Here is a 27,994-nt window from a genome sequence, read left to right as displayed (position 1 = left end):
ACCTAGCCCCCCCCCCCCCCCCCCCCCCCCCTTCTTGGTAGTGGAGAAGGGTGATCTACTGTACATGATGAAAAATAATATTTGCACATCGCAATCTTTGACAATTGCTGTCTATATATAGAGGTCTTTAGGGTCTCTGTGGTGGCCTTAACTTGCGTTTTCCTTCTTCAAGCAAAGGTACAAAGGTACAGTGGCGTCACAAGGGGGGTGTGCAGCCTGCACCTGGGTGTTACCATTGCAGGGGTGACACCAAAAGGACTGACAGTGTCACCCCCTCTAAAAAGTCAGGCAGTCGGTCATGGACCGAGAGCCCGATAGTGTCAGGAGAGAGGAGGGGACCTGGCGGCATACCTCATCCCGCCGGGTGAACGTCCCCTCCTCTCTCTCTCTCTGCCGGCCTCCATCACCAAGATGGCCACCGGCAGGCGTCAATCAGATGGTCCCGCATGCGCGATGACGTCATCGCGAATGTGCAAGGTGACGTTTTAAACATAGTGAGGAAGGATCAGAAAACTTTGCCCTGCTGGATAATTTCCTCTCACTTCCTGCTCCAGTGACAACATAACAACAGGAACTGGATATGAGGAAATCTCTAAGCAGGGCACAGACAGCAATACAATCATGTTTTTAGCGGATCAGGGTAAATAGAGCCCCATGACAGCTTTATTTTTGCTGTCTGTGTTTTCATTGAAGAGATTCCCTATCTATCCAGTTGACCGCATTGTCACCGAAATAGGGAATGAGAGGAAACTAGATAGATAATCCAACTCTTTTCCCACTCTATCCAAAAACAAAACAAAAAAACCTAACTCCAGTGGGAAACATTTGTTTAGCGTTGGAAAAAATGGGGAAGACATAAAGAGAACAATGAATAACCCATTGAAAGATAAAATAACAAAATCAGCTTCTGCTGCCATATTCAGTTTCAGTGCAAGGAATTTCCAACAGCATTTTTTATCTGCTGATGTCTAATGAAATGTCCTCAGTCTGATGGGTAGCATAACTCAACCCACTTCCTCTAAGCCCAGGTCATCCTGGACCCGCCCCCCAGCCTGTGATTGGTCAGTGAAAGGAAAAGCAGCAACAGCAAAAAGGTTATCTTTTTATCACTCTGCTCTCTCCGGCTATCAGAACATCTCTTCTCAGTGCATGAACTGATTGGCTCCTTGTGCTGCTTCTTGCTCTCACACTTCAGCTCTGCTATACAGAGGCTAATATCAGGTCAAATTTACTATTTCTTTAAAAAAATACATTAATGATGTATTAATAATTATACAGCTGCATTCATTTGGTGTCTTTTAAACCTGCCTGAAGTTCACCTTTAACATTTCTGTTTTATTTCTATCCAATACCCCACTGAAGAGATTTTCCCTTACTGCCTGTTCTTATGACAAAAAATGAAGGGAAAGGTCATCACCAGGAAAGCGCAGACAGCAATAAAAACATTGTCAGAATTTGTAACCCTTACCTAGTCTACAAAAAAAATGTGTTCTGGGATTATTTGTGTCCCTGCTGAAGAGATTTCTTACCATTCCCACCCTGAAAAAAAGTGATAATCAAATTCTCTAATAAGGACCCAGGTACTCTGAAACAATCCATTCTAAAAATACAGCATGTGGCTGTCACAGTCTTGCAATAACCAATGGGATTTGTAGTTACACCACAGCTTGAGGACTGGAGTTTGCCTACCCCTGCTCTAAACTAAACACAGATCGGGAGCTCTGGGAGGAGGTAGCAGGGTGAGCTGAGCTGCTGAGAGAACTACCTGAATTACTTAACTTCTTCTGCTGTAAATTTAAAGCTGCACTCCTGGCAAAAAAAACCTTCATTTAAAGGAGAACTATGGGGTTAAGGCTTTTCCCCATAGTTCTCCTTAGGGTAACGGGAGGACACAAACTAGCGTCCTCCCGTCACCCTAAGCTCAGTATACTGAGACGCCACAGTTACTGCTTGCGGTATAGTGAGACACCGCAGCTGAAGCGGATCCCGACAGTTATGTCTGGATCCGCCCAGCTGCTTGAGTGACAGTTGGCTTTGCCTATCTAGAGGCAGAGCCAGCTGTACCCGCCCCCTCCCCGTCCGATCCGCCAGTCAGCGCTGGTGGATCGGATTGGGGAGGGGGGAATCCAGCCCCTCCCCTGTCACGGCAGAGAGCTGTGACAGGATCGAGAGATGAGCGAATGCCGGTATGTGTTCGCTCACTTCTCGATCTACTGAGCCTACCTGTGACGGTCTCATTGTCACAGGTCGGCTAGAACTATGAGGTGAGTGAAAAGCACTCACCTCAAAGTTCTCCTTTAAATATAGTCCTCAATGGCCACAAATGCATTTGCACAATCAGACATTACCTTGTAAAAGTAGCAGTGGTATTATCACTGTGCTGTACATATCCTGTGCAAAGAGCAGAGCTGTGGGAGGGGCTTGGAAGGTCCACCCACTATGGGCTGCCTGCAGAAAACTACAGGAGGGGTGGAGAGAAGACCAGTCACCATGCACAAACAGAGATCAGCAGTGACTGGCCTTTATCACTGGAAACATCTGCACAAAGGCAATGTTTTACACAGGATTACTGCACAGACCCAAAAGAAATACACAAAGCACACCAAGATTCAAGTAAGACTACACATGCCTCTTGTATTGTAGATAATAATTGCTTACCTTGAATGGATAAATTGCTCCACAGTGCCTGCAGCTACAGAGGTCCGTGATCGCTTGTTCTAAAGCTCATTTATTGCTTGTTAAGGATATGTAATATTTCCCTGTCCATGGCCACAGTGTATTAGGATTAGAACAAATAAAATAAATCAGCAATCACTATGCATCTCACTCAAAGGCCCATCACAAGAAAAACAATTCACAAACAATTTCTTTTGAATCAAAAGAAATGATACAGGAAGCATGAGGGAGCCGGAATGATGTGATTTTCCTCTTGGCGAGAGAAGGCGATAAATGACAGTGTGTGGAGTACGGCAGTATTGTGTGTTGACATTGCAGCTTTGGAGAGCTGCACGCTTGTAGAAATTGTCTAGCTATTTTCTCTTTTCATTCTGCATGGAAGCTACATGTGCCGGCATAATGGAAATCTCCACTTCCTTTGTGGCTAGATTTAATACAGATGATTGTGCTCTCTCCGTTTCCAAGGAAATGGTCAGACTTTAAACATACATTTTACTGTCATGCTTCTACGCTTAATGAGACACCTAGTGAGTAATGACTGATTACTCTCCTATTCCTCGGGGTAGAATAGAGATATTTTGTTGATTGGCTTTACTTGAAAAGAATATACATCTCTTCCTTTCAAAGGATATATTACTTCTATCAGACAAATATAAACACTCGGGCTTCTCTGGAGTAATATCCGCCATTGAAAAAAAATACACAGACAGCATGTCAGAAAGATTTATAAAGTTAAAAAAGAGAAGAAACTTTTGTTAGCACCATTGTGACGCCTAGGACACTTAACAGAAGGCCCAATGTTTTCATAAACTACAGACACATTACTGATTATTAAAAAAAGAAAATACTTGTAGCAACACAGTGAGTGCAGATTTTATTTCTATTTTTCGAATTTGCCTTTGCTCTCGTCATATTTTGTATTCAGTGTTTTGTAGTACATGCACTTTCCATGTTGAAATGATCCCATTGCTACATGTGGCCAAAGGATAATATGATGCGCTCCAAATGGGCTCAGCCTTGTGGAGGCGAGTACTGTAGTAATTGATTGCGGTTGGGCCATCATCCAACCATTAATTTGTCATGTATAAGCAATGTTTCAGAGCAAACACTAGCTCGTTCATCAGGCAACAGTGATAACATGAGAGTTGCCTGATGATGGTGCTAGTGTTTGGGCTCTAAAACATTGCTTATACATGACAAATAAAAGCCTTTGATTGTGCAGACAGTGTGTTGGTGATAACTATGATTAACTGATGGCTGAGCACACCCTGTGCAGTCTACTTCTTCCACATATGTGACACCATATCACATTGCAATAGCCAAATAGCAGGCTGGCTATTGCACCCACGCACTGAGCAGAGGAGCGGACTTGAGAGAGAAAGTTCTCTCTCAGGTCCGCTCCTCTGCTCATTGGGCAGGTGGTGCAATAACCAGCCTGCTATTGGCTATTTCAAACTGCAATAGCCAATAGCAGACTGGCTGTTGAAAGCCGCCCCCTGAGCAGAGGAGGGGACCTGAGAGAGAAAATTCTCTCTCAGGTCCACTCCTCTGTTTAGTGGGCGGATACAATAGCCTGCATTCCAATTTGAAATAGCGAATAGCAGGCTGGCTATTGCTCCCCATTGCTTACATTCTGCTGCCGACTGTGGAATCTAGCCGTCGGCCAGCAGCAAGATGTAAAGAAAAAATGTTGTTAGCATCAAAATAAATTTAGTTGGTAACAAATTGTTTTAATGTGCACCAGGCAGCCGATAATTTTTTAGTGTGCATCCTCTATAAACTGGCCCTAGTGATAAGTGATAAATAAAAAATTGCAGTGCGCTGTGATTTCTTTAAATGCAGCATGTTACATTTTTATACAGCACATATCAACACAGCTTGGTGTGAAATGTGCTTACTGGAAACAATGTATTTCAGTTTGCCATTGCGTTGAGCCTGTGTTGAGCAGCCCAATGGACTGGTGTGAATGGACCCTAATATGGTGTGAATGGACCCACACTAATATTTCATGATTTCATGAGAAGATGTTGCAGGGGTATGGCTATTAGTATTGTTACTGTTGATTGACAAGCCTATAGCTCAATCAACACCTAGCCACACCTAGTCCTGCCCACTGCTATCTGAAATGGCAGAACTAATTGTCCCCTGGATGCCCTCCCACTGTGAGCTGCAGTCTCTGGGAGGGGGAGCGTGTGAGACACAAACGAATGAAGATTTGACTGACTCAAAGGAGATAAAATAATCACATAGTAACTGCATTTAAGATCTGCTTAGACTGTCACACAGAAGCCTTTAATTGTGCTAGTGACAAAAAGGGCTGCTATAGACCAGATATATACAACAGATCTTCCAATGCCTGTTTTGCAGGCAGTAGATTTTGTAGCAGGCTTCTATACCATTGTGTATATACAATGGCCAAATCATAAAAAATGTAAAAACACTTTTCAGTAAAAACACAGCTGTGAGACATGTTTTACTCTACTGGAAGATATCTGAGCGCAGAATAAAAATCTGTTTCTAAGCTACGTAAGTACATTTGTTTTTTCCACAGCCTGAATCCTGAAATGACTGGATGACATTTTAAAACAATAAAGGCCTCAAAGTAGTGAGAACTGTAATTTGTAAATAATGTTGCTAATATAAAATGTCAGAATATTTTGGACAACATTGCACTGCAAACAGGTTTTGTTTTATTGTAGCGGCATAGGTGGGTAATCAGATAACAAACACAGAGGGACAACATTGTATGTACAATAGTAAGCTTGCTTGAAAACCCTAATTGCACACAAGTAACTCCCCTCCCCCCCACCACATCTTACAATATATACCTGGCCAGCTTTAATAAGTCTGTCATTTCTATTTTTTTTATATATGTATGAACTAACTATGACTGGGCTGAATAAACTCCGGAAAATACAAGTGGTTCCCAATTTTATGGAACATTTTCTGTAATTGTTAATGAAAACACAGCAATGGCAGCATCTGTCAGTTAACTTGACATTAGCTCTACAACTCATTTGCATACCTAAATCATTTTTTTGAGGAGATATGAGGTTTTTTCTACTGGGTACACTGTTTTAACAAAACCCTTCTCTATTTTTATTAGAAGCAAACACATACTAGAGGTGATTTACATTTGTTATTTTTCTACTTTTTTTAATGAATGTTTTTAAAAAAAAATATTGTAATTATGTCTAACAATTAAAGTACTTCCATATGAACACAGCCGACTCCATGCTGAAGTGGCATCCGCAGTGCCATCTGCAGGCTAAAGGCTTTTGTCAGTGAAGCCTTCAGCCTGCTTGTGATCACTATGGGGTCTATTCACGAAGCAGCCGAAGGATCTAGCCGTAGCTACCTTCGGCCCCAGGACCCCTTCGGTTCAGTAGAACCGAAGGGCTGCTGTACGAGCTATTCATTATAGCCCTACAGCTCCCAAACTTGGCCGAGCGGCTCAGTCGAGCCGAAGGCATATGCCTCGACTGAGTCGCGCTGAAAGACGAAGCTGGCCGAGCGGCCGGCCGTTGGCCGGCCGACAGCCTGCTTCTGACAGATGGGCGGAGCCAGCCGTGATATTACGGCTGGCTCCGGCTACTTGCAGAGAGATCAGCGTCCCTGGTTACCAGCTAACCAGGGACACTGATCTCCAGACAGCCTAACTCTAATTTGCAATAGCCAATAGCAAACTAGCATTGCACCTGCCCTCTGCTGCAGTTCTCCATAAGGTCCCCACTGCTGATTGACAGCAGCAGGGGGCGGTTAAAATAGCTAGTTTGCTATTGGCTATTGCAAATTGAAATAGCCAATAGGAATCTAGCAATGCATTCCTGTGGTCAAATTATTTTTTTCTATTCTGACACGGCGCGTGTAAGAATAAAAAAAAAGAAAAAGCAGTGTTTCTCTCCTTGGCGGCCAGGAGCGGGAGACTCCCGGAGCGCCCGGGAGAGTTAGGCTTTTTTTTCTTTCTTTTTTTTTAACGGCAACAGAACCGCCGGCCAATAGAAAACTGTTGGGCGGAGCTAGCTGTCATTGCTACCTCCACACAATCGTTTTCTATTTTAATTTTTCTACTTTTTTAACTATTTTCTGTTCTGCTTGGTCCCACAGAGGTACCGAGCAGAACAGCCGAGCCGAATGCCGCCCAGCGGCATTCGGCTATTCACTCACTGCTGTTCGGCATCTATAAGAATAGACCGAACAGCAGCGAGTAGCCTGTCAGAGGTTCGGCTTAGCCGATCCATATGTTGGATCGGCTGAGTCGAACTCCTTCTGCGCTTCAGGTCGGCCGAACATGCTGAGCATGTTCGGCCAACCGAAGCCACGCAAAGCCACACGATGTACGGCTGATTTCAGCCGATATACAGCTGAAATCAGCCGTACCAGCCTGAAGTGAATAGCCGAACAGCGTTTGGCTCACTTCGCTTTAGGTTGCCTACGGCAGCTTAGTGAGTAGACCCCTATGTCATCGCTGAGTGATCACATGATTTCAAATCACTCTATTTGATTCCCTATCATCATTGGGAACTGGATTGGGAGGATTTGTTAACGTATCCTTAACATGGGGAAATGTAATATACAGATTGCCGGCTGGAAGGGGATAAATATGCCTGTTGGCTTTTAGACTGAATTTAAAGACTTCTGAATTTTTGTATCACTGTCCACTCATGAATAATGCAACGCTTAAAGTAGACCTGTCACAAACCTAGGCAATATATAAACTAAGCATGCATGAAAACATGTCTAAGTAGAGGTTACCTGCATTTCATTATACAGATATAGGCTAAAAAATATATATGCAAATCTTAAAGAAGATCTTTACCCATATCTTCAAAATAACAACAAAGGCACCTTCAGAAATGAGAATCTACAAACAGATACTTCTAGATAATTGCAGGCTTTTTATATTTTCTTGCATAACCTTTTTTTTGTCCTCCCCATTCTTCTTACAGTGGCATATTTTAACTAAGGGCAAGTTACTAGATCTCCCTTTACTTCCTGGAACTCTGGCAGATGTGGCTAGGACATGTGACCATGCACATCATCTGAGGGGAGGAACATGCCTTTCCCTGAGGTCTCGTGAGATTGCAGATGAGATTTTCCAGCAATGCTCTGCTGATGTAACCTTCCCAGGATGCAATGCTTGGGCATGATTACATAATTTGTACCAAAGTGGACCAGAAAGTGAAAAAAGAAATTGTAACTAAAATAAACATATGTTTGTTTAGCTAATAAATGTAAGGTGATTTCATATCAGCATTCAGAGCTGTATGCTGATGTGATTATTAGTCAAAGGGGGTAAAGGTCCACTTTAACCTTTCCAATCAAAGTCCAGCTTGTATCTGACCCACTTGTGCCCTCCCACTGGTGAGTGAAACCACCCATCATAATAAAGTGGACTTTGCATCAAAAATCCCATAATGAGGAAAGTCACCTTTGCCATGGCAAAGTGGCTGGGGGATGGGGGTCTATGGTACATTGTTTTACACTCTGTATTGGTAATTTGTTTTATGTGTTTTAAACTGGCCTTGTCAATTGTGTGTGGTGGTTGGGGGGGTCAGAATAACAGATCCTTGATTTTTGATACAGTAGGATTAATAATGTATGTATGTGTAGAAGGGGGTGGAACTAAATTCAGTTTTGCAGTTAAGTTCCCATGCCTATACCTCTGGATCTAGTGATCATTTAAATATGTTTTTAATGACAGTAACCTCTGCTCATGCAAACAAAGGGAGAAAAGAAGAGATTATGCATGATCAATGATGGTTTATACTGATTCATATATTTTACAGATTTCAGATGAGTTATGTAAAAAAGGATTCATCGTTTTAAAGCTTCGTCTTCCCAAAAATGATATTTTGGCATATGTAAAAACTTGTGGGTTAAGTCAGCCCTTGGGTCTTTATATGTCTTATGTCCTTACTCTGTTACTCGCCCCCTGACAGTTTTGAGTGTTCCTGCTTTTGCATGTTCTAATTATTGCATTCTCCACAATATAAAAGAAAACAAACTCCAAGACAGAGAGGGGAAGACCCTACATTATGATCACAACAGGTGTGCAGACTAAGGTATTATCTAAAGCCAATTTTTTTGCTAGGTAGGGATTTGTTAAAACCACTGTGAGGTTTTTTTTCTGCTGAGTCAAACTGAGGAGATTTCATATCATGTCCTGTAGATACAACAGGAAGTAGGAGGAAATCCAAGTAAGTAAAATCTCCTCTTAGACAGTTGTCACTGGAACGTGTGTCCCCATAAGATTTACTCTCAAGTCCCAATTTGGGATTTTTCTCATTTTTAGTCACAGTGACAATGGCCACTAGAAATGGATGGATTGAATATCCCCAGCAGGGAGCCATTAAACTTGGCAGGTTTTTAACCCCTCACTACTCTATCCAAAACTGAAAAAAAAAAGAAAAAGATTTGGCTTTATTTGCATTTTAAAGCAGAACTTTGGGCAAAAATGATTTTAGCCCTTGCTGTGAGGCTACCCCCACACTGTTTTCTGTCTAGGTGCTTAAAAATAACCGCAGAGCTGGCTGGCTGTTACTCCAGTCCCTGAAGCCTGTCTCCTTCTCCACGGCAGCAATGGTATGTCCTTTAGCGTCCTCACGTCCTATACACTGTTTATAGAACGTGATGACTCAAGGATCCTTAAACTGCTGCAACAGAGGGGGAGAGAGGCTCCAGCGACCAGTCTAAGAGCAAGCCGGCTCAAAGGATCAGGTGATTATAACTTTTCTTTTAGCACCCAGACAAAAACAAACACTTAACCCTTGCAGTGCGGGGGTCGTGCCACTGCAAGGGTTTGAAACATTTTTGCCAGGAGTTCAGCTTTAAGCTCTCACGTACATTATTGTAGACATTCATTAGCTTTGTACACAAAACCACACAGACATGCTAAGTATCACACAGATAAGGAAAAAACATGTGAAGTATAAACACAACAGTTTTATTAACCTGATTTGTGGTTGGCCGTTGCACTTGTAATAGCCTTGGCGCTGTCCTTGAGCGAACCCATTTTTTGCTTATTTTTCGTTGACTCTAGTGCTTTGAGCTTCTTGGCATGTTTACTGCCTTTGTAGTGTGCCTCGGCTTGGCTCTACAAAGGAGAACAAATCAGGCTTACTTCTTTATGTTTTATTACAACACAATGGGGCGATGAATTTAATGGGGGAACAACACAAACACATCACAAACTGAAAAAAATAACAGAATATCCATTAAAATTTGTAGTTCACCTATACATGTTACTATGTTTTCTGGCATGAAAAATGGGCAAGTTCTATATGATCAATATATATAAGCAATAGTAAACATGATAAAGTTCATTTTCAAACCATACTATGTGTAATTTAGCTGCAGTCCTTGATATTATATTCCCATTATACCCTGCACTCCAAATGAAAGCAGAGCTAAACTATAGAGTTACACTAGATATGCTTTAAAGGGTATCTATAGTCAAAAACTAAAAATAAATATGTATTTCTATATTCATTTTCCTTAAGATCTATCACACTCCTAATAACCATATCAATGTAGAAGTTTGTAAATGTATTTATTGAAATGACACGATTTCACTCAGCCCCATGAATTTGCAATTACTTTTGTTAGAACTTTCTGAACCACAACTCAAGGTCTGAACAATGTAACATTATCATTGCTCGCTGGAAGCAATGCATGGTGGGTTATGTAGTTTTGAAAAATCAAGATTGCTTCACATCAAACAGTAGGAAGTTGTTGAAAGTGATGGGCACACAGAAAGCAGCACCCATTATAAAAAAATAGATATTTTTCAAGTAAGCTTTGATTGCATTATCAAAACAGCTGTAGTAAGTATTCCTCTTACAATAGTGATGTTAAAACAGAATAGTATATGTTGTGTGTTTAGAACTGCTTCAATAGACTGTTCAGGAATTAGGAAAGCAGGTCAGAGGTAAGAAAATCCACTATTTATCATAGGGATGTATAAAGCAGAATCCTGTTCATGTATACTGGAGTTGTAGCCACATGCACTGGGGCCTTGATGTGAGCCAAGTCTTCAGTGAAACAGAATGCACTCCATGCTCACATTGGCACCCAGTATGGAGAATTGCTGCAGATTGTGTGACCTAAAATGCCAGCTCACATGACATGCTACCAAAGTGTCATGGGATTTTCTTTAATTGGCTCTGAAGTAAGCATATGATTATTTCACGGCCCCTAATCTAATCTATTCAAAATGGAAAGCCCTCCTAACTGGACTGCAGTCAAGGTGCATCTGCACTGACTGGTGAAATGAGATAGAAATGGTACAGTGTTTTTTGTTGGTACCAATTCTGCAGCTGATAGTGTTACTCTCATATTTCTTCAACTTTTACATAAATAATTGCTGGCTTGTCAAATGGGTGACTTGCTCTTCCAGAAAAAGCAATTATAAAGCATGGGAAAGACAGAGATTCAATGACTGGATGTACAAGTAATATTGCAGGCAAACAACATTTACAATAACTGCACCAAAATAGGTTTTATTTTTTCTCTTTGAAAAATGTGCTACAGGTCCTGCCTCTATGGCTGGCAGCTGTAGCTGACATTAAGGAGATGACTTACTAAAGGCAAATTAGTTGTTCATTTTGCAAAGGAATTTTCCCTTTGCCTCATCATTCAATCATGTGCAGGCAAGAACAGTGTTTTTTAAATTTCCCTTGCACGTGATTGGGTATTCCTTACAAAGTGAATTTTCCCCACATTCACTAAGCTAATCAAAATTCCTTTGAAAAGTGCAAATTACCCTGCAAAGTGAACAGCCTATTTTCCTTTAGTAAATCAACTCCTTTGAATTGATGTATTCAATCTGGCCATGCCATGTTTTACAAACTATTTAATGAGTTTGCAGGGTCTTCCGTTTGTCTGATATCTCTAATTCTATCAAAAAACATGGTTGTTGTTGTTGGTGGAGAGAATTGTTTCCATAATTTTAGGATGCATCAGTGAGCCGATTTGACTTGGTGAACCAATATGGAGCTCTTGTACTTCTTAATGAAATTGAATTGTGTTGTGTTAGGAAAAACATTGGATCGAATACAGCCAAAGTTTTTAAGTTTCAGGTAGAAACAGAAAATATATAAGATGTCCCTGGTATCCATTCTGCATCCCTAGAAGGAGCTTGCTATAGATATGTAGGAGACTTTGTGGTCTCTATCAACTAATTAGAAATGTACTGTATATCCCGTTCCAGATATCTGTTGTTGATGGAAGATTACAAGGAGAAAATCAGCTTTGTGTTTTTGTGGTGTAGTTAACTGAATGTTTAAAGCTCTTTCATATTCATCTAGAGAGAGTTGAGAAGTCTAATCATTTCTGACTTAAAAGTGAAAAAAGTAGGGACAGCATCTACCATCATGAACTCTGCCCTGAATACAGTGATAGAGACAAGGGTGTCCCTAGTGGCATGCACCACAACGATGACACATTGACACATTGTAATCCTGATCCTCCTATAATAATAACTGGCAGAGTGCCTCTGTCTCCGGCTCTGTCCGGAGTTCCACCAAATTCACTGATGTCACTGGTTGCCAGGAGCTGGGTGGGACGCCGGCCAGAGCGCCACAGGTTGCAAAGAGCTCTTAGCAGGTTGCGACGCTCTGGCTGGAAAGGCCACGTGACCCAATGAGATGCTGCCTCAGGCTGCCTTATTATAGAGATGCACCTGGTAAGAGATTTCAGGGCTCCCACCGGTTTTAAGGAATTAAGTGAAGTATGTGAAAATGCTTTATATGTGTCTACCTTATATTTACCTTCGTTAAAAGTTAGGACAGGTACATGTTAATAAATAACAAAACATGGTTCATAAAACACTGCATCTGTTTCTTTTAAAAGGGCTGGTACCAAATAAAATTACTAGCATTAGGGTAAGCCCAAAGTATCTGCGTTCTAAATGGTGGATTTCATTATATGTGATTTGTATATCCTAACGTGCCATAAATAAATTAGATATTCCCTTGAAACAATGTTATGCTAGATTTAATCATCAGACCAATGCTCTAATTGGCATAATTGCATTTCCTGTATTACATTTGTCCTGTGATAGAAAGATATGTACACTGTAGTATGAATATTAGCACTGCAAAATAATGTTGTAAAATGAAACAGGAAATCACAGAAATAACTCTCATGGGAGATGTCCAAAGATAGCTATACATCTTTATTGTGCTCATGTAATTATTTTGCACAATATGAAAAGAATGTGTTCATTAACACATATTATTAGCTTCCCCTGGTATGTTTCATGTTGAAATCAAAGCAAAATTATTTTCCTTCTTTTGTATCAAGCTATTTTGTATATATAAAGTAATTTTTGTAAATGAAATGTAAAGGACTAATTTGCATATAATTAATAGTTGTCTAAACATAGCATTTATGACATTATGACATAAGTGGACCCATGACAAAAATCACAGTTGTGGGGCTCCAGTGTCTGGTGCTGGTGTACGGCTTCTGTTGAATCCGGATCGGGATCTCCGAAGTGTGTGCTGAGAAAAGTAGAAAACGAAGTGCCACGACCCCTACCGCAATGACTGAGGTGGGATGGGGCGGGGGTGGGGCTTGTGGTGGTGGTGGTATTGAACTCACCTGTCATTACGCTTTGTTTAATACTTTTTGTTTTCTCAACCAACAGGATCACCACATTTCATTCCTAATGGTTGATTTACCCATAACCTGTTGCTGTAGTAACAGCTGTAACATTTTAGATTTATCTGTATTTTCTGTCTTGGTGACAATGGCCACCAGGACAAATAGAGAGGGCTAATCACTGCAATGGGAACACAAATAGCAATACAATTTTGAGACTAAAAATCTGAATCTGAAAAATAATATTCTGGTCATTTGAATAGATTCTCCATTTTCTCATGGACTTTGTGCATCAAACTGTCAGTACCAAAAAGTATCTACTTCCCAATGGCCACAATTCAAAATCCTGACCTAGAAGAACCCACCCTCCCCCTCTGCATTTGTATTTTTACTAAGGCCCAGGGCCACTTGTGTTTGGTGGCATCTAGCACCACAAATCCTCATTCCCTCCTGGTTCATTCTTCTGAGGATCAGTCCAGAGGTCAGGACCTCTGAAAACCATTTGTAATGTCTATTGTAGTTGAGTTGTGGTAAGTTCTGCTGAACAGATGTAGAACCCATCATAGATGCAAATATTCTTTTTTATTTGTATTTCAACAATGCTTTTATTTCCCCTAATTTAAAATTGTAATATAAATGACATTACAGAGATAATTGTAGGTGAAAATTTCAGACATACTGTACAGAAAGTTCAAGACTCATTAACCATTTTCCAGGTAAATGAAATTGCTTTAATTGAAACTTCTATTGCTGTCAGTGCCGAACTTTGTGTTGTACTTTGTTCTACAACTAATGGTAGTAGTAAATTTTTAAAAGGTACACTTGCTGAAAGTCGGTAAGTACAGACTTGTTAGATGTTTGCTATCCCAAATTTAGTCAAAACTTTTTTATTTGCTGGAGGAAGAGTCACTGCGGAACAAATCATTTTTTTTACGTTGGAGTTTGACAAAACTCCATAGAAGCCATGTTTTCCCATACGGTTTTCATATGGTTTCCAGACACCACACTGCTGATGGCCAAATAGCCTGAAAGAGCTGTACATAGTTTGAAATAAATGACTCTATGCTATTATGCTATATGTCCACTATTTACCAGCAGTTCAGGATGTGCATCTTGTCAGTAGGCTGTGAAGCAATAATTTTTTGGCTCCACCCACTGTCCTGAAATGAGGAATAATGCTCTTATTTGTGAGATATGTAATGGAATGAGAAATTCTGTTTGAATCCTGAAAGTGGTGGTGAATGTGCTTTCTTTTTTAAGTTTCACCTTTAAATTGTACTGATTACATAAGGAACCCTTTACCACATCACTAAGGTATAGTTAAAAAAAAATGTACAAGAACAAATAGGATTCATATATAGGGATCTCAAGTCTCCCAGATGTTCAGGGAGTCTCCCTCTATTAGATAGCAGCACCCTGACGTCCGCGAGAGAGGCATTTTCTCCCTGAAAGGTTTACTCGGAGTAAACCTTTCCGGTAAGACATCAGTGGGTAAAGTTTCAGAGTGAGGCTTGCCTCCTGGAGGAAGTTCTTATTATTATTACCATTATTATTTCTTTTATATTCTGACGGCGGCCGCTGTAAAAAAAAACCAGAAAGGGCACCTCCCTAAAATGAGACGGGCACCTCCCTGAAATAAGGTTTTGCAGGTTGGGATGTCTGCATATAGCTCCATCAAATATTTCTCTTGGGTGTTGGAGGTGTAGAAAAGTTTGTAGTACTTAAAGATAACCTCAAGTCTCTTCTCAAGTCTGCTTTTGTTTTTTATCCTGCTCGCTGTGCTAACAGCTCATGCTTAAAAAAGTGTTTTTTATATTCTCATGACAACCAGCCAAAACACACTTCCTGGATTGTGACAGTTTTCACCTGAACACCTAGTTGTGATGAAAGCTGAGGTCTGCAGCCAAACTGTGTCTGGAATAAATGTTAAGTCCACTTTTAAAAACACTTTTAAAACCAGGCTGGTGAAGTGAAAGACACACATTTTTGGGGGCTACTTCCTCTTATAAACACTGACCTGATGCTAGGGATGATTGGCTTGCAAACTGTTATCAGTATTGCAATAGAGGAAAAACCCACCACACAGAGTCTAGGAAATGCTGAATGAGGCATGGAAGAGGATTACAAAGCAAGGATATTGCATGTGCACAGTTCTGAAGGTAACAGTACACAGAGACTAGAGTGGAGGATAGAAGTAGGTCTGTGCATTGGGTAATGTTCTGAAAATTGTAGAGGAGCCAGCTCTTTGTGTATAGATGTAGAAGTTTCAACTGTATTTTGATAGGACAGACAGAAATAGCACTGAAGGAGTGAGAAGAGTGGTACATGATTCTAGTGGCAGAGTTCATGAAAGCTTTGAGTTATGCCAATTTCGTTATTGGTAGACCATAGAGGGGAGAATTGCATTAGTTAAGCCAAGATGTTATAAGCGTTTTTTTATGAACATTTTTATTGTGCCACATCTATGGAAGGAAGTGGCGGGAAATGTTTTTAAATTGGTGATATCAGGATGTATAGTGTTAATGTTAAATTTAACTAGAAGAGCAGAATTAAATATACATTGAAAGCAATAAGTTTGAGCAGCTGAAGTTATTTGGGTTTTTATTGACACTAGGATATTAAAATGTACTGTTCCCAATAGTTTGAGGAGGCGTCTGACTCTACAGGTGGCACATGCTGGCTCTATAGATCAAGAGCTGAGTAATCACAAACTGCTGATCGCTCAGCTCACAGTCTGCTCCCTGCAGAGAGAAGTGACTGCCAGTCACTTCTCCCCGCAGGGAGTCCCCCCTCCCCTCTCTCTGTTCCTCCAGCGCCCATAGGAGAAACAGACAGGGGAGGTTGCGGGCACAGCTGGCTCTGGCTCTAGAGAATTAAAGCCAGCTATCAATCAGGTAGTGGGGTGGTTCCTGACAATATTGTTGGGATTTTTCCAGGCTGCAATGTGGCTCTGAGAATTCTTGTTTAATTTTTCAAAGAATAGAACAGTGAGACATGCTAGGTTGTTATGAGCAATAACTCTTGTAAAGCCAGTCCTTTCATATACAGCAACAAGGGCTGGATATGAAGCAAACATCTTTTCATCACCTAGCTTGTAATCCCAGCATGCCCACTTATCTGCCTATGTCTTATAGTCACAATTTGCTTCTGATTGTTGTCACAGTCTTCTAAAAATAAAAAAATAAAAACTGTGAAAATGGAGCATGACACTTCCCAGTTCATTTGGAACTCCTAGGTGAAATTACAGAATACAGCTTTAATGTGTGAGGCAAAAATGTGTTTTTTATCTTTAGCAGAGATGCGATATTTGCAAGAGGAGAGAGAGAGAGAGGGAACTGCAGGACTTTCAGCCAGTACTAAGCCCTACAAGACAGACAATAACCACAAGAAGATGAAACAAAGCCATAATTTAATATTCCTTGCTGGTGTCACTCCGCAGATGTGAGAAAACTGACCTGACTGGTAATTAAAGACTGAAGAAACGTATGCCACTAACATCTACATCACTATGCTACAATGGCATGTCAGCCTGGATCATCGCAGTCCCTCCAGCACAAACATAAGTATATAATTAAAATCAAGAAGAAAGGATACAAAAAGAACACAAAAGCAACTTAACTGGAAAAGAGCCATTTGTAATTTGCTCCATTATTTAAAAACAAGTAAGTTTAAGTGACCAGTAAAGTGAGAGGTGAGTTAACTGAATAATTAGAAAACAGATAATAAGAAATCATTAAAGCATGCCTCTAATCATTTTTGCCCTCTTTTCTGCTTTTGCTTTCAAATCTCTTTCTTTCATCCTTTAGGCTCTCTCTCTATCCATCAAACTTTATTGCTTACTTATAGGCTTACTATAAAGAAAGATATTGTATTTTGGTAACTGTATGTGATGTATTTGTATTTTGTATTTTGGTAACTGTAATACTAAAGCTGGCCATACACTGAATGCTTGATGCCCCCATGCATGCTAAACAGTGTGGACGGAGGAATCTCTCCTGCCAGCTATTGTATGCTGATAGCCATCATCCACAGATGTCAGAATACACAAACAGTGACTGCAGCTGATTGTACCCAGCATCTTCAAGAAAAGTCAATTGAAAATTCAACTTTTGTCCAACTGAGTGTTCTAACTTGTAGAGCCCACCATAGATGCTGCACAGCCAATCTGAGACTCTCCACGGTGGGCTCTGCCGGGGTCTCCGGTGGGCTGGTCGGAGCTGCATCTCCCTTCGTCCCAGCTCCTCTTACCTGCTCCTGCTGCTGGTGCCTGTACACCTGACCTCCTCTGCCGCCGGACTGGCAGAAAGTGATGTGATGTCACTTCCGGCTGGTCCGAGATCACAACACTGGCGGCGCAGCTGGGGCCCCAGCCTCCTCCAAAGCGGCTGGATCGGCACTGCTGGGGCCAGGCCTCCTCCAGTGCTGCAGGGGCCAGGCCGTCTCCATCCTCTTGCCTGCCATCGTCGGCCGATACCCATGTAAAGGTCCCGGGCCCTCCCAGGCTGGCCGGGCCCCTTACATGAGTATCGGTCGTACCCGCTGATGGTGGCCCTGGCCAGCTTTATTTATATTTTTCTCTGCATTTACATGCAGGCCAAGTTATTGAGCACAATTTTAAACAAACTAATATACTGACGGTATGCTTACAACGGTCATGTTATATTTATAACGTTTGATCAACAAAAAAAAACAATTCTTGCTGTAACTGCTCAAAAAGTGTAAGATTGAGTTGGTCTTCAATTTGTTTTTAGCATACTACATGTCCACCTAAACCTACTCTGTCAACAGGGTGATAATGCTGCAGAGATTTCACTGTAGAATGAGCAGCGTTGTCGCCATGTTACAGTGTTAATTTAGTCGACTAAACTGTTTCATCATAGTTTTCATCATCTGCATGTTTTCACTGATTAAAACTAAATAAAAACTAAGTTAATAGTTAACGGTGAAGTGTTTGGAGAAGGCAGGAGAAGTGAACAATCTAGGACAAAATAGCTGATTTGGAAAACATTCTCCAATTTAGCTCACTTTCCGGTTCAGCTATGTTGTCCTAGATTGTTCACTTCTCCTGTCTTCTCCAAACTCTTCACCCTTTTGTGAATAACCCTGTTAGGCTAAATTAATCTAAACTAACAAGGTTATTCACAAAAGGGTGAAGAGTTTGGAGAAGGCAGGAGAAGTGAACACTCCAGGACAACATAGCTGATTTGGAAAAATTCTCCAATTTAGTTCCCCTTTCAAATCAGCTATGTTGTCCTAGATTGTTCACTTCTCCTGCCTTCTCCAAACTCTTCACCCTTTTGTAAATAACCCTGTTAAGCTAAAATAATTCAGATGACTAAAATGCGTATTTTAGCCATCTGAATTGTTTTAGTTTTATATTAGCTTTGTCAACTAAATCTCCAGTAGAGAAAATTATTGTAACTTAGTTTTTATTTAGTTTTGATCACTGAAACAATGCAGGTGACGAAAACTATAACAAAACATTTTAGTGTACTAATGTAACACTGACATGTTAAAAAAATTGAAAAACAACTGGCAGGATCAATAAGTAATAACTCTATATAACATGGAGAATGAAGAAAAACAACTCATTTGTTAATACAATTGACAGCCTGAAGCATATATATTATTTTTCCTTTTGCCCATAGTTCTACTTTAACTGCTTTAGGTCTATATTCTGTATATTAATGTTCCTCAGCATGATGCCCTGCTTGCCCTCTGAAAGGATTGTTACTGAGAACTGCCCAGGCAGGCTAGTGAATGGGAATGTAAAGTGAGGACATCTAGTGGCGGAAAGGAATTACTGAGGAGGATGCCAAAAAGGAGGCGAGTATTGTAAGAGCTGCTTTTTACTTTTAAACTCTAGCTGGGAGACTATTTTTGTTTTTAAAGAGAATCTTCCACCAACCTACATAACCATATGTTAGGCTGCATTTGTTTAATAATGATTTGCTCCCACTGTGATCATTTTAATCACCACTGCAGCTGCTCCCTGTTCCCAGCCATGGTCCTGGCAGAGGACAGGGAAGATCTGCATTGCAGTGTTTTTAAACTAACCTTAAACTAAACTAAACTAAACTAACTAACTTCTAACCTTATAAACACACCACGAACAAGTATACACCTCTGTAGTGTGTTCCCTCCCAGCATGATCTATTGGTGGAATCTAGACACCTTTGTAGTGTGTACACACCCAGCAGGTGTGTTGTGCAAAGTCCTGCATGAATTGCAAGGTGATGTGGTGTAAATTAGCTCTACATTGTGCTGCTTGCGTTGATGAATGCACGAATGTAAATGCATGAGCTAACCAGTTTTGTCTAAACTGTGAAGCAGCATTATATATGTATCATGTGCATGATTTTTCCATATATGGCATTAGTGGAAATATGCTTTTAGAGACTTTTTGGTTGATAAATACGTTTTGCTGTGTAAAAATCACACGCACCTTTTGCGTGCGTGTGTTTAGGTTAGTAAATCACCCCCATAGTGTCAGAGGTGACTGCTCATGCTCATGTGAGGACTTTAAAGACCACCTCCAGGTAAAGCCTAGAAACCCTTCCCCTGCCTAACTCTAACCCAGTCAGTTTTTTTTCCCCAGTAACATTTTATACTAATCTAAGCAGGGAAAAACTAGGGCAAAATGTGGAAAGAAGCAATGCATCTATTAATAGGTTTTCCTCCTAAACCTGATAGTTAAAGCGTATTTCCACTCTTGCGGTCAAATATGAGAAACCCCTCTATATGTTTGTTAGGTGTTTCTAATCATACCGCAAACCTAGAAATATTTTTTTATATTTCTTATCTTTCTAGTTGTTTGTTTGGAGCCGTTTAAAAAAAAATGCATTAACATACAATACCCAACAGGGTTAATTATGCCAACAAATCTCCCCCAAATCTCCTCAAAGAGCAGGATTTTCAGTCATGGAGTTTCAGGAATAGAACATCAATAAAGATAAGCTGTAATTGTTAAATACTTTTTAAGGTTATGCAATGTGAATGGGAACATAAAACGAATATAAAATAGGTGTTATCACAATTTGGCTCAAAAAGTGGAAATACACTTCAATTTTTCAAGTTTTTGGAAGATGCTGGAGAGTTAGATCACTGTACAATTAATTATATCTCTCAGGAACCCTATCAGCAAGGTCTCTGAGCTTGTGTTGCATGATCTGCATACCTGCCGAGTCTATTATAACGGGGTCGTGCACTGCTTGTTGGATTTTTATTTATATTATGGAGAAAGCAACAGGAAAGAAATATAACAATTGTAACAAAATAACATAACTGTCGATCTAAACCCAATCACGGAAATGTCAAAAAAAAGCTTTAACGCATTAATTTAAAAAGAATCACTAGGTGCAAATAAGGAAAAGAAAAATCAAACGCGGCAATCACATCTAATGACTCGTAAGCTGCAATATATAACATTTTAGATACAGTTTTAATATACTAAGAAGCTTCTAAGTCAAATCGTCCTCCTTCTCCCCATTACTGCTCAGGTACACAAAGTTTCAGGCAATAAAAAATAAAAAATTTAATTCAGAAGAGTATTGACAACAATTCAAAGTGATGTACACAGGAGGAAATACAGTTTGATGTGTTCTTCTAAGAACATGAAATGTTCAGTTTAATTAACTTCTCTCATTTAGTAACTGTGTTACCTCAAGGGGTTTTAAAGCCAATTAATGGAGTAAGGATTATTAATAACTATTTTAGGAATAAAAGTTAGAGCTTTGTGAACTGATCATAAAGAGTAAAGTCTAATATAGCAGCTTCTGGTTGGTATGAAAAGCACATTATACTGTCCTAAAGTGAATCTAATGTGGACCTCCAGCTCCCCCACAATAAATATATACAGTATGTTATCCAGGGTCTTCTGGCAGAGGTTAATGGGTCCCTCCTCTTTACCTCCCATTGTGGTGAGCGATCCTAACTCCATGAACCAAATGCCGCTCATGTAATGACATGTGAGCTCTGTTCAGTGCAGTGGCACTTTGAGCCTAGGCTAAGTGCTGACACTGACAAAAAGTTTTCTTTAGCTCTTGGCGCTAATGGCTGCCAGCTGGACAATCCACTTGCTGTTGCTCACTCAAAGTTTTCAACAGTTTATCACAGTTTTTTTACACAGACTTGAGGGGCTGCTCATCCAAGGCTCTGGGGCTTCCACCACGAACATAGAAAACAAAAGGGAACAGAGAGCCACCTCTGTGTAATCATCAATGTAACATGTTTTATGAACAATATTGTTCACTTCTTATTCCATTTTTTGAGAGATGTGGGTAGATTGGATACAGATTGCCAAAAAATAAGCAGTGCTAAGTTTAAAGTACTGCTTAGCATATAATATAAGATCACCCCATGCATTTGAAATTTCCACAGGAATTGAATGTCGGGCTGATTTATTAATTAGCCAAGGCCTGTGTGACCATTGGGCGGCATATACGGCCGTATAATAGCAAATCCCTTGTAATGCTGCAGTAGAGCCAATCACTCCAAGACCAGTCACAATGGTGAATTTTTCTCTGATTGGTCGGTTTCCAGTCTTATACCCCACTCTCAGGGAAAGCAAGCTATGATTCTGAGGAAGGGGGCTTGCCCCTGAAACGCGTCAATCTTGGCTGACTGCGGTCGGTGGACGGTGATGTGACCGGATACTACCGTGTTACATAGTCGGGGGGATACCATGTTGGGTCAACAGACAGTGTGGCCTCTCGTTTGTTGTTAAAGCCTGATGAAAACGTTTGTTTGCGAGTACTTTTATCCCTTGTTTTATTTATTGTAATAAACGATTTTACACACGGAGGTGGCGCTCTGTTCCCTTTTGTTTTCTAAGTGCTGACACTGCCCATAGGAAGTGGGTTGAATGACCTGGCAGACTGATCACATGCATTCAGCCAAGGTCACTTTACCTGTGGTTAGAAAAATAGAAGTGTAGTGCATCTAGGATAGAATAGAACCTATAAACGTGGCTGAATGCATGTAAAGACGCCTGAATGTGGTTAAACCTTCTTTAAAGCAGGGACATCTAAAGGCAGGCAAAAAGTAATCTGGGAAGCATAAAAGTTGTTTATACTTCCCAGATGACTTCTCCTGTATTTAGCTTTCCTAAGTGCAAGAGTGAATGGGCCTTAAAGCTGCTTTTTTATTTTAACTTTGTTGGGCATCTTATATCCTTCTAACAAACTGCTTGAAGTAAAATATGCTGTGTTGCAAAAAAATAAAAAAATAAAATAATAATAACAGGGTTATTCACAAAAAGGGTGAAGAGTTTGGAGAAGGCAGGAGAAGTGAACAATCTAGGACAACATAGCTGAACTGGAAAGTGAGCTGAATTGGAGAATTTTTCCAAATCAGCTATTTTTGTCCTAGATTGTTCACTTCTCCTGTCTTCTCCAGCATGTCTGTAGCTGCTGCAGGAATAGCAGGACGTTTATACTAAGTCCATACAGTGCTCTACAAAAATAAGCATTATTTTGTGAGAGTTTAGTTCTCCTTTAAATGTATGTCAGGACAAAATGTTAAAAAAAATATTCATTACACCTTTGAAATACAAGCAGACTTTCACATGTTTCATCCCTTTAAAAAACCCTGGATGTTGATCTGCCAAACTCCTAAGTCCTGTTGTAGAGTAACAACACAATATTTTTGTGGACTGAGTGGTGTCAGCCCAGCCCAGTTTACATTAGCTAAACTACTCAGCCCCTCCCACTCTCCCAACTCCACAATATAAGTAGATATAAACTGAGTGAATTCCTGACATGAATAATGGATATGTCTTTTTTCTTTTTAACAGATATAAGAACACTTTTAATAGTAAATTTAACAGACCAACAGGGAACAAACAGGAGAAATTCATTGTTAGGATTTACAAACACTTTTAGAAAATGGGACACTTTGCCCAACTATGGGAAAAACATGAACCCCGTTCCACCTCCCGCTCTAACCCATGCTGTTTTCATGAACCGAGGTATTACTGTACTCCTCTCAGCCCAACATCTCAGTCCCTTGCAGTGGTCATTTTTGGGTACGGGGAACCGCTAATCCAGCTCTGCAGATGTGCCTGTGCCCTGATGTCACTCCTCTTCTGGATCCTGAGAGTACTCCACCGCTGGACAACCAATAGAAAGTGTCCATGTCACTCACTATGTCCATGTCACTCACTAAAAAGAGTATTCTGGGGTCTTTTATTTTCATAGCAGATATCCGTTATAGGGGGTTGGAGGAAGGGGTGGTAGTGCGTTAATGTTTAAGGCAGAGTTTGGCTTTTAATATCTGCCTACAGTTCAGCTTTATATTTTGTGGAAAGTCATCAATAGCACTCAACTATACTGTATGTGTGTTGGACTGACTACACATAATTTATGCCTGGCACGTTGGAAAGCAAATTCAAAGTTGTTTGACACTTTCTAAATATATTCCAAAAAAGTATGCTATAGCAAGTTTCCATGGCAAATAAAACAGAGTGAATACATTGAGTTCTTTCAATAAAAGGCCGAACAGATGTGATATGTCCCGAAATTTGCTCATTTTAAAGCAGCTAATGGAAGTCCACGCGATGAAAAATGTTTATCATTCTGTCAGTCCTGTCATTAGGTACAGACTTCCATTCTACAACTTCCTGAGATTTATGTTTTTAATTACCTCATATCTACCTTACTTCTCTCCAAACCAAACAATCAATCGAACTACTTTTATTTAACAGACAAATGTAAGCTATCTGACGAATGGAAGTGCTACTTATCATGGCATTTATTGGTGATGAATGTTTGGCTCCTGAGTTTGGCTACAATTTTTTTACCACCCCCTGACACCAGAATAAGAATTGGCCGTCTGCCATGTCAACAGCTTATTAGTGATCAGTTTATTTGCCTCAATTAAAATGTAATCTACAATAAAGCAGACACATATTATGCATCTATAATATGAAATTCATAAAACAATCAACTAGACAAGATTTTTAAAAAGTCACACACTTTAATATTTAATTGGACTGCCTTTAGCTTTGATTACGGCGCTCATTTACATTTATTTCCTTCCACAGTTGTATACATTTTTCACCAAGATCTTGTAGTGACGATGAGAGAGTCAGACCACTATTTAAAGTCTTCTCCAGAACATCTCAAAGATTCTCCATGGGGTTCAGGTCTGGACTCTGTGGTGGCCAATCCATGTGTGAAAATGATGTCTCATGTTCCCTGAACCACCCTTTCACAATTTACAGAGTGAACAGACTTCTAGAAAATCAACACCAGTGAGTCAATTCCAGAACAAAGTTGATAAAGATTCTTGGAAATTCTGTTTTCTTAGTAAATACTCTTGCCATGGCTACAAAGAAGGGAATTTGAATTTCTTGGCAGCTACTAAGAATCAAGTCTGCAGTTTGCAATTAAAAAGTCATTTTTTAATGACACCAGATTTCAAAATGGTTTATGTATGCATTATAGTGTATGTGTTATGACTCGTTTATGCAAATTTTGATTTTTTTGGAACAGCTTCATTCAATTTATTGGTATCTGTCAGATTCTGGAATACCAGTTTTGGATGGACCAATCCTTTAAGAAGACTCACACCCACAACTAGTCTGAAGTTTGAGTGAAAACCAGTTTTGATTTTCAAACCTCAAATGTGAGAGGCTGGGCTGCATACAGGTACGCTCAACTGTTGCCCATATGTGTCTGAATGGCAGATTTGGATGGTGCTAGGGTTGATTTTTAGAATTCTGGGAGGAGTGCAAATTAAAAAAAAATACATATATAAAAAAAACCTTTTTTTTCCAGTTTTCCACTATTGACAATTCTCAGAAAATATTTTACTCATAGGCAGAAGCAAAGACAATTGAAAAGTGACATATTTGTTATAGCAAATTCAGAATAATCACATGGACAAATCCCCAGATCCCCCCTGACAGCCATACAGACAACTCTACCAACAGTCTGCAGCGATCATTGTCGTAATTGGCATCACTGTGTTTCCATCCTTCATTCAAGCTAACTTACAATCATCTCAGAAAGCCATTAAGTGTGTCGCAGATTCAGAGCTTTATGTAGGGTCATCAGATGAACTGGAATCATTACGCTCTCTACAATGCTAATGAATAATTTAGTGGTTCAGATTTATAATGAATACAAACTTGTGAGGTGATTCATTCACTATGACACATTGAGGCAGAATGACTATTTCTTTTCTATGAGTCGATCTCCCTTCCTTGGATAAAGAGATTCTTCTTCCTTTGTAACAGGCAACTTATATTTCCTTTGGCCTCTGATGCATAATTTAATATTGTAAATTGTCGTAACTGACAGTCGAGCCCAATTTTTAAAACGTATCAAAATGGGCTCTATAAAGTGTTAGAATAAAAATGAGTGAATTAAGAGCTTAGTGCCCACATACTGAAGTCCTATGTGACCGCCACTGAATAAATATATTTCATACATGCAATACACTCTGGTGTGGTGCAACCTAATATTTATAAATGCATGTTACAATAGCAAGCTTCTGAATGTTGTTTCTGGAATGAAAGTATTGCATCTCAAGCAACTTTTTGTCTCCTATATGTATCTGGTACTGGTGTTTGTGATAATTCAGTGCTTCTAATAATAACTTAAAGTGTACCCAAACATTTATTTTATTAGTATGGGGGGCTAGAACCCCTGCCAGGTCTTTATTGCTGTCTGTATCCTCACTATGGGTATTTTCCTTGTTTGTTTTAAAAGGCATTGTCATTGGGACTCAAATTGAGGAATAATTCAAACTTTTGAGTTGTTTCCAAAACAGAAGGGGAAGGGCAATCTTCCAATAAGGACACTTATTCAGGTGACAACTATCTGAGAGGGAGTTACCACACTTTAAAGATATTTTTTATCTCTACATGTTGTATCTACAGGACAGGAAATTAAGGAAAATATCATAAACTGAAGATAAATGGCCAAAAAAAGGGTGTGAACTATTCCTTTTTCTATCCAATGTGGACAAAAATATTAGTTTTAGATATATTTTAACCTTATGCTTAACATTAACATCAGCTCAACCTAACCATTAACTCTAGCCAACTCTCTAAACCTATTCCTAAACCTCAAATCAAACCCCTAAATGTAGCCCCTAACCTCAACCTTACCCAAAAGAAACAAACACAAGGGTGCAATGGCACAAAATGTATGTATGCTATGTTTACAATGCTCTGAAGGCAACACAAAATACTGTGCTATTGGCAAAATGCTGCGTGAAGCACTACTGTGTCCGCTCCCCTCCAACCTGATCAAGCTGTTGAACTAAATATGTTCTTTCAGAGCAGAGCTATCCTTTTAGAGCAGTCTTCTGCAGAGCAGTTAGTAGGCGTCAGAACTGCCAATGTTATGCATGAGCCCTTACAAGGAAATGTAAGCAAAATGCTTCTAGGAACAGTCAAACTCACTCCTGTCTGACGATCCCACTGGAATTGGTGTCATGTACTCTGATCTAACCCCGGCAAGGACAAATTCCTGGGAAATTGGGTGAAACCAAACCAAAAGAATAGACAGAACACAAAGGCCTGGGTCCAAGAAAATTAAATTTCAGGGGGTTGTAGGCTTCCATTTGTTTTGGTTTTTTTAATTATATTGCATTTTTTGTTATTTAGATCAGCAGGGACAAAAACAGCAATAATCAATTTTTTTTTTTACTTGCAGAATTTCTTAAACACCTGGCATCTGCAATTTTTAGGTTAAAATTCCCAAGCACAGAGCCACATGCCAGGGAAAGGATAAGTTATGTTTTCAATGCTACGTCTGGGAGCGCACAAGTGTGCACCTATAGCTGTCAGAGCATGCTCCCACAGCTCCAGTCTCAACTCTCGATCATGGAACTCTCATTTCTTGATCATGTGATCATCAGGAAAGCCAATTATGGTAATTATATGCTGGCTGACGGTTATTTACAAGCAAACCTCTTCAGCTTGCAGATCCAAGTGAAGCCTGAAGAAGGCAGTAGACCTCTGCTTAAGCACAATGGGACAGCCATATGTATACTGTATATATACGTCTTGGTCCTAAAGTAGTTAAAACTAAGATCTTGTCATCTTTGCAGTCGTATGATCACTTGTATAGTGCTAAAAGGGGTGCCACCCCCCCACGCCCACTCCCCATCGGCTGCCATTGCCGTTTATCACAAACTCTGCTGTCCCTCCTGTGCGCTCTAGGACCAGCACAATGGGTGCCTGCAGCTGCACAGGAGGGTCTGAAAGTGTGCTTATCTCCCCTCCAGTTTCTGAACCTAGAAACGTCAAGGATTTTGTCACTTCCTGTTTCAAGCTGTCTCCACAGCAGCCAGAGAAGGAGGTGGTAAAGTACAATGTCTGCTTAATCAGCTTCAGCAGGGTCCATAGGTGACTTGAGATGTCTAATAGACCCCTGATGTCTCCATAAAGAGGACCTGTCACTTCCTCTGTGCTATCACATAAGGGGCTTGTTAGCCTATATGTGATAGCAATAAAGTATAAAAACAGTTTTAAAAAATAATGATTTTACAAACATTTGTGCAAATATTATGAAACTTTAAAAAATTCAGCCAGCATTATTTTATTCTACAGGGCCCCTGCTTTCAGAAAATATAAAATTGTTTGGCATTTTAGGCAGTTTTCTAGCTAAATATTCCAATTTTAACATGTGTGTGTGTAAAAAAAATTGCTCTGGTCCTGAAGTGGTTAATACAGTAACTGTCAGTTACAGTGACAGTATTG

General features: G+C 40.0%; 1 protein-coding gene across 7 annotated transcripts in view; it reads right to left on the bottom strand.

Annotated features, from left to right (window-relative positions):
• The window catches only part of ZNF385B (zinc finger protein 385B), a 292,718-nt gene that overhangs the window by 46,934 nt on the left and 217,790 nt on the right, over window positions 1-27,994 (bottom strand). For all 7 annotated transcript variants that reach the window (XM_018561049.1, XM_018561050.1, XM_018561053.1 and 4 more), the window contains one exon: window positions 9,631-9,772. In XM_018561049.1, coding sequence (XP_018416551.1) covers window positions 9,631-9,772 — 142 coding nt within the window. The remainder of the gene's footprint in view (window positions 1-9,630; window positions 9,773-27,994) is intronic.

This window comes from Nanorana parkeri, unplaced genomic scaffold (genome assembly GCF_000935625.1).
Source record: "Nanorana parkeri isolate BGI_ZX_2015 unplaced genomic scaffold, ASM93562v1 scaffold496, whole genome shotgun sequence".
In the NCBI taxonomy this organism is placed as follows: Eukaryota; Metazoa; Chordata; class Amphibia; order Anura; family Dicroglossidae; genus Nanorana; species Nanorana parkeri.
This window is presented reverse-complemented; position numbering and strand designations above follow the sequence as displayed.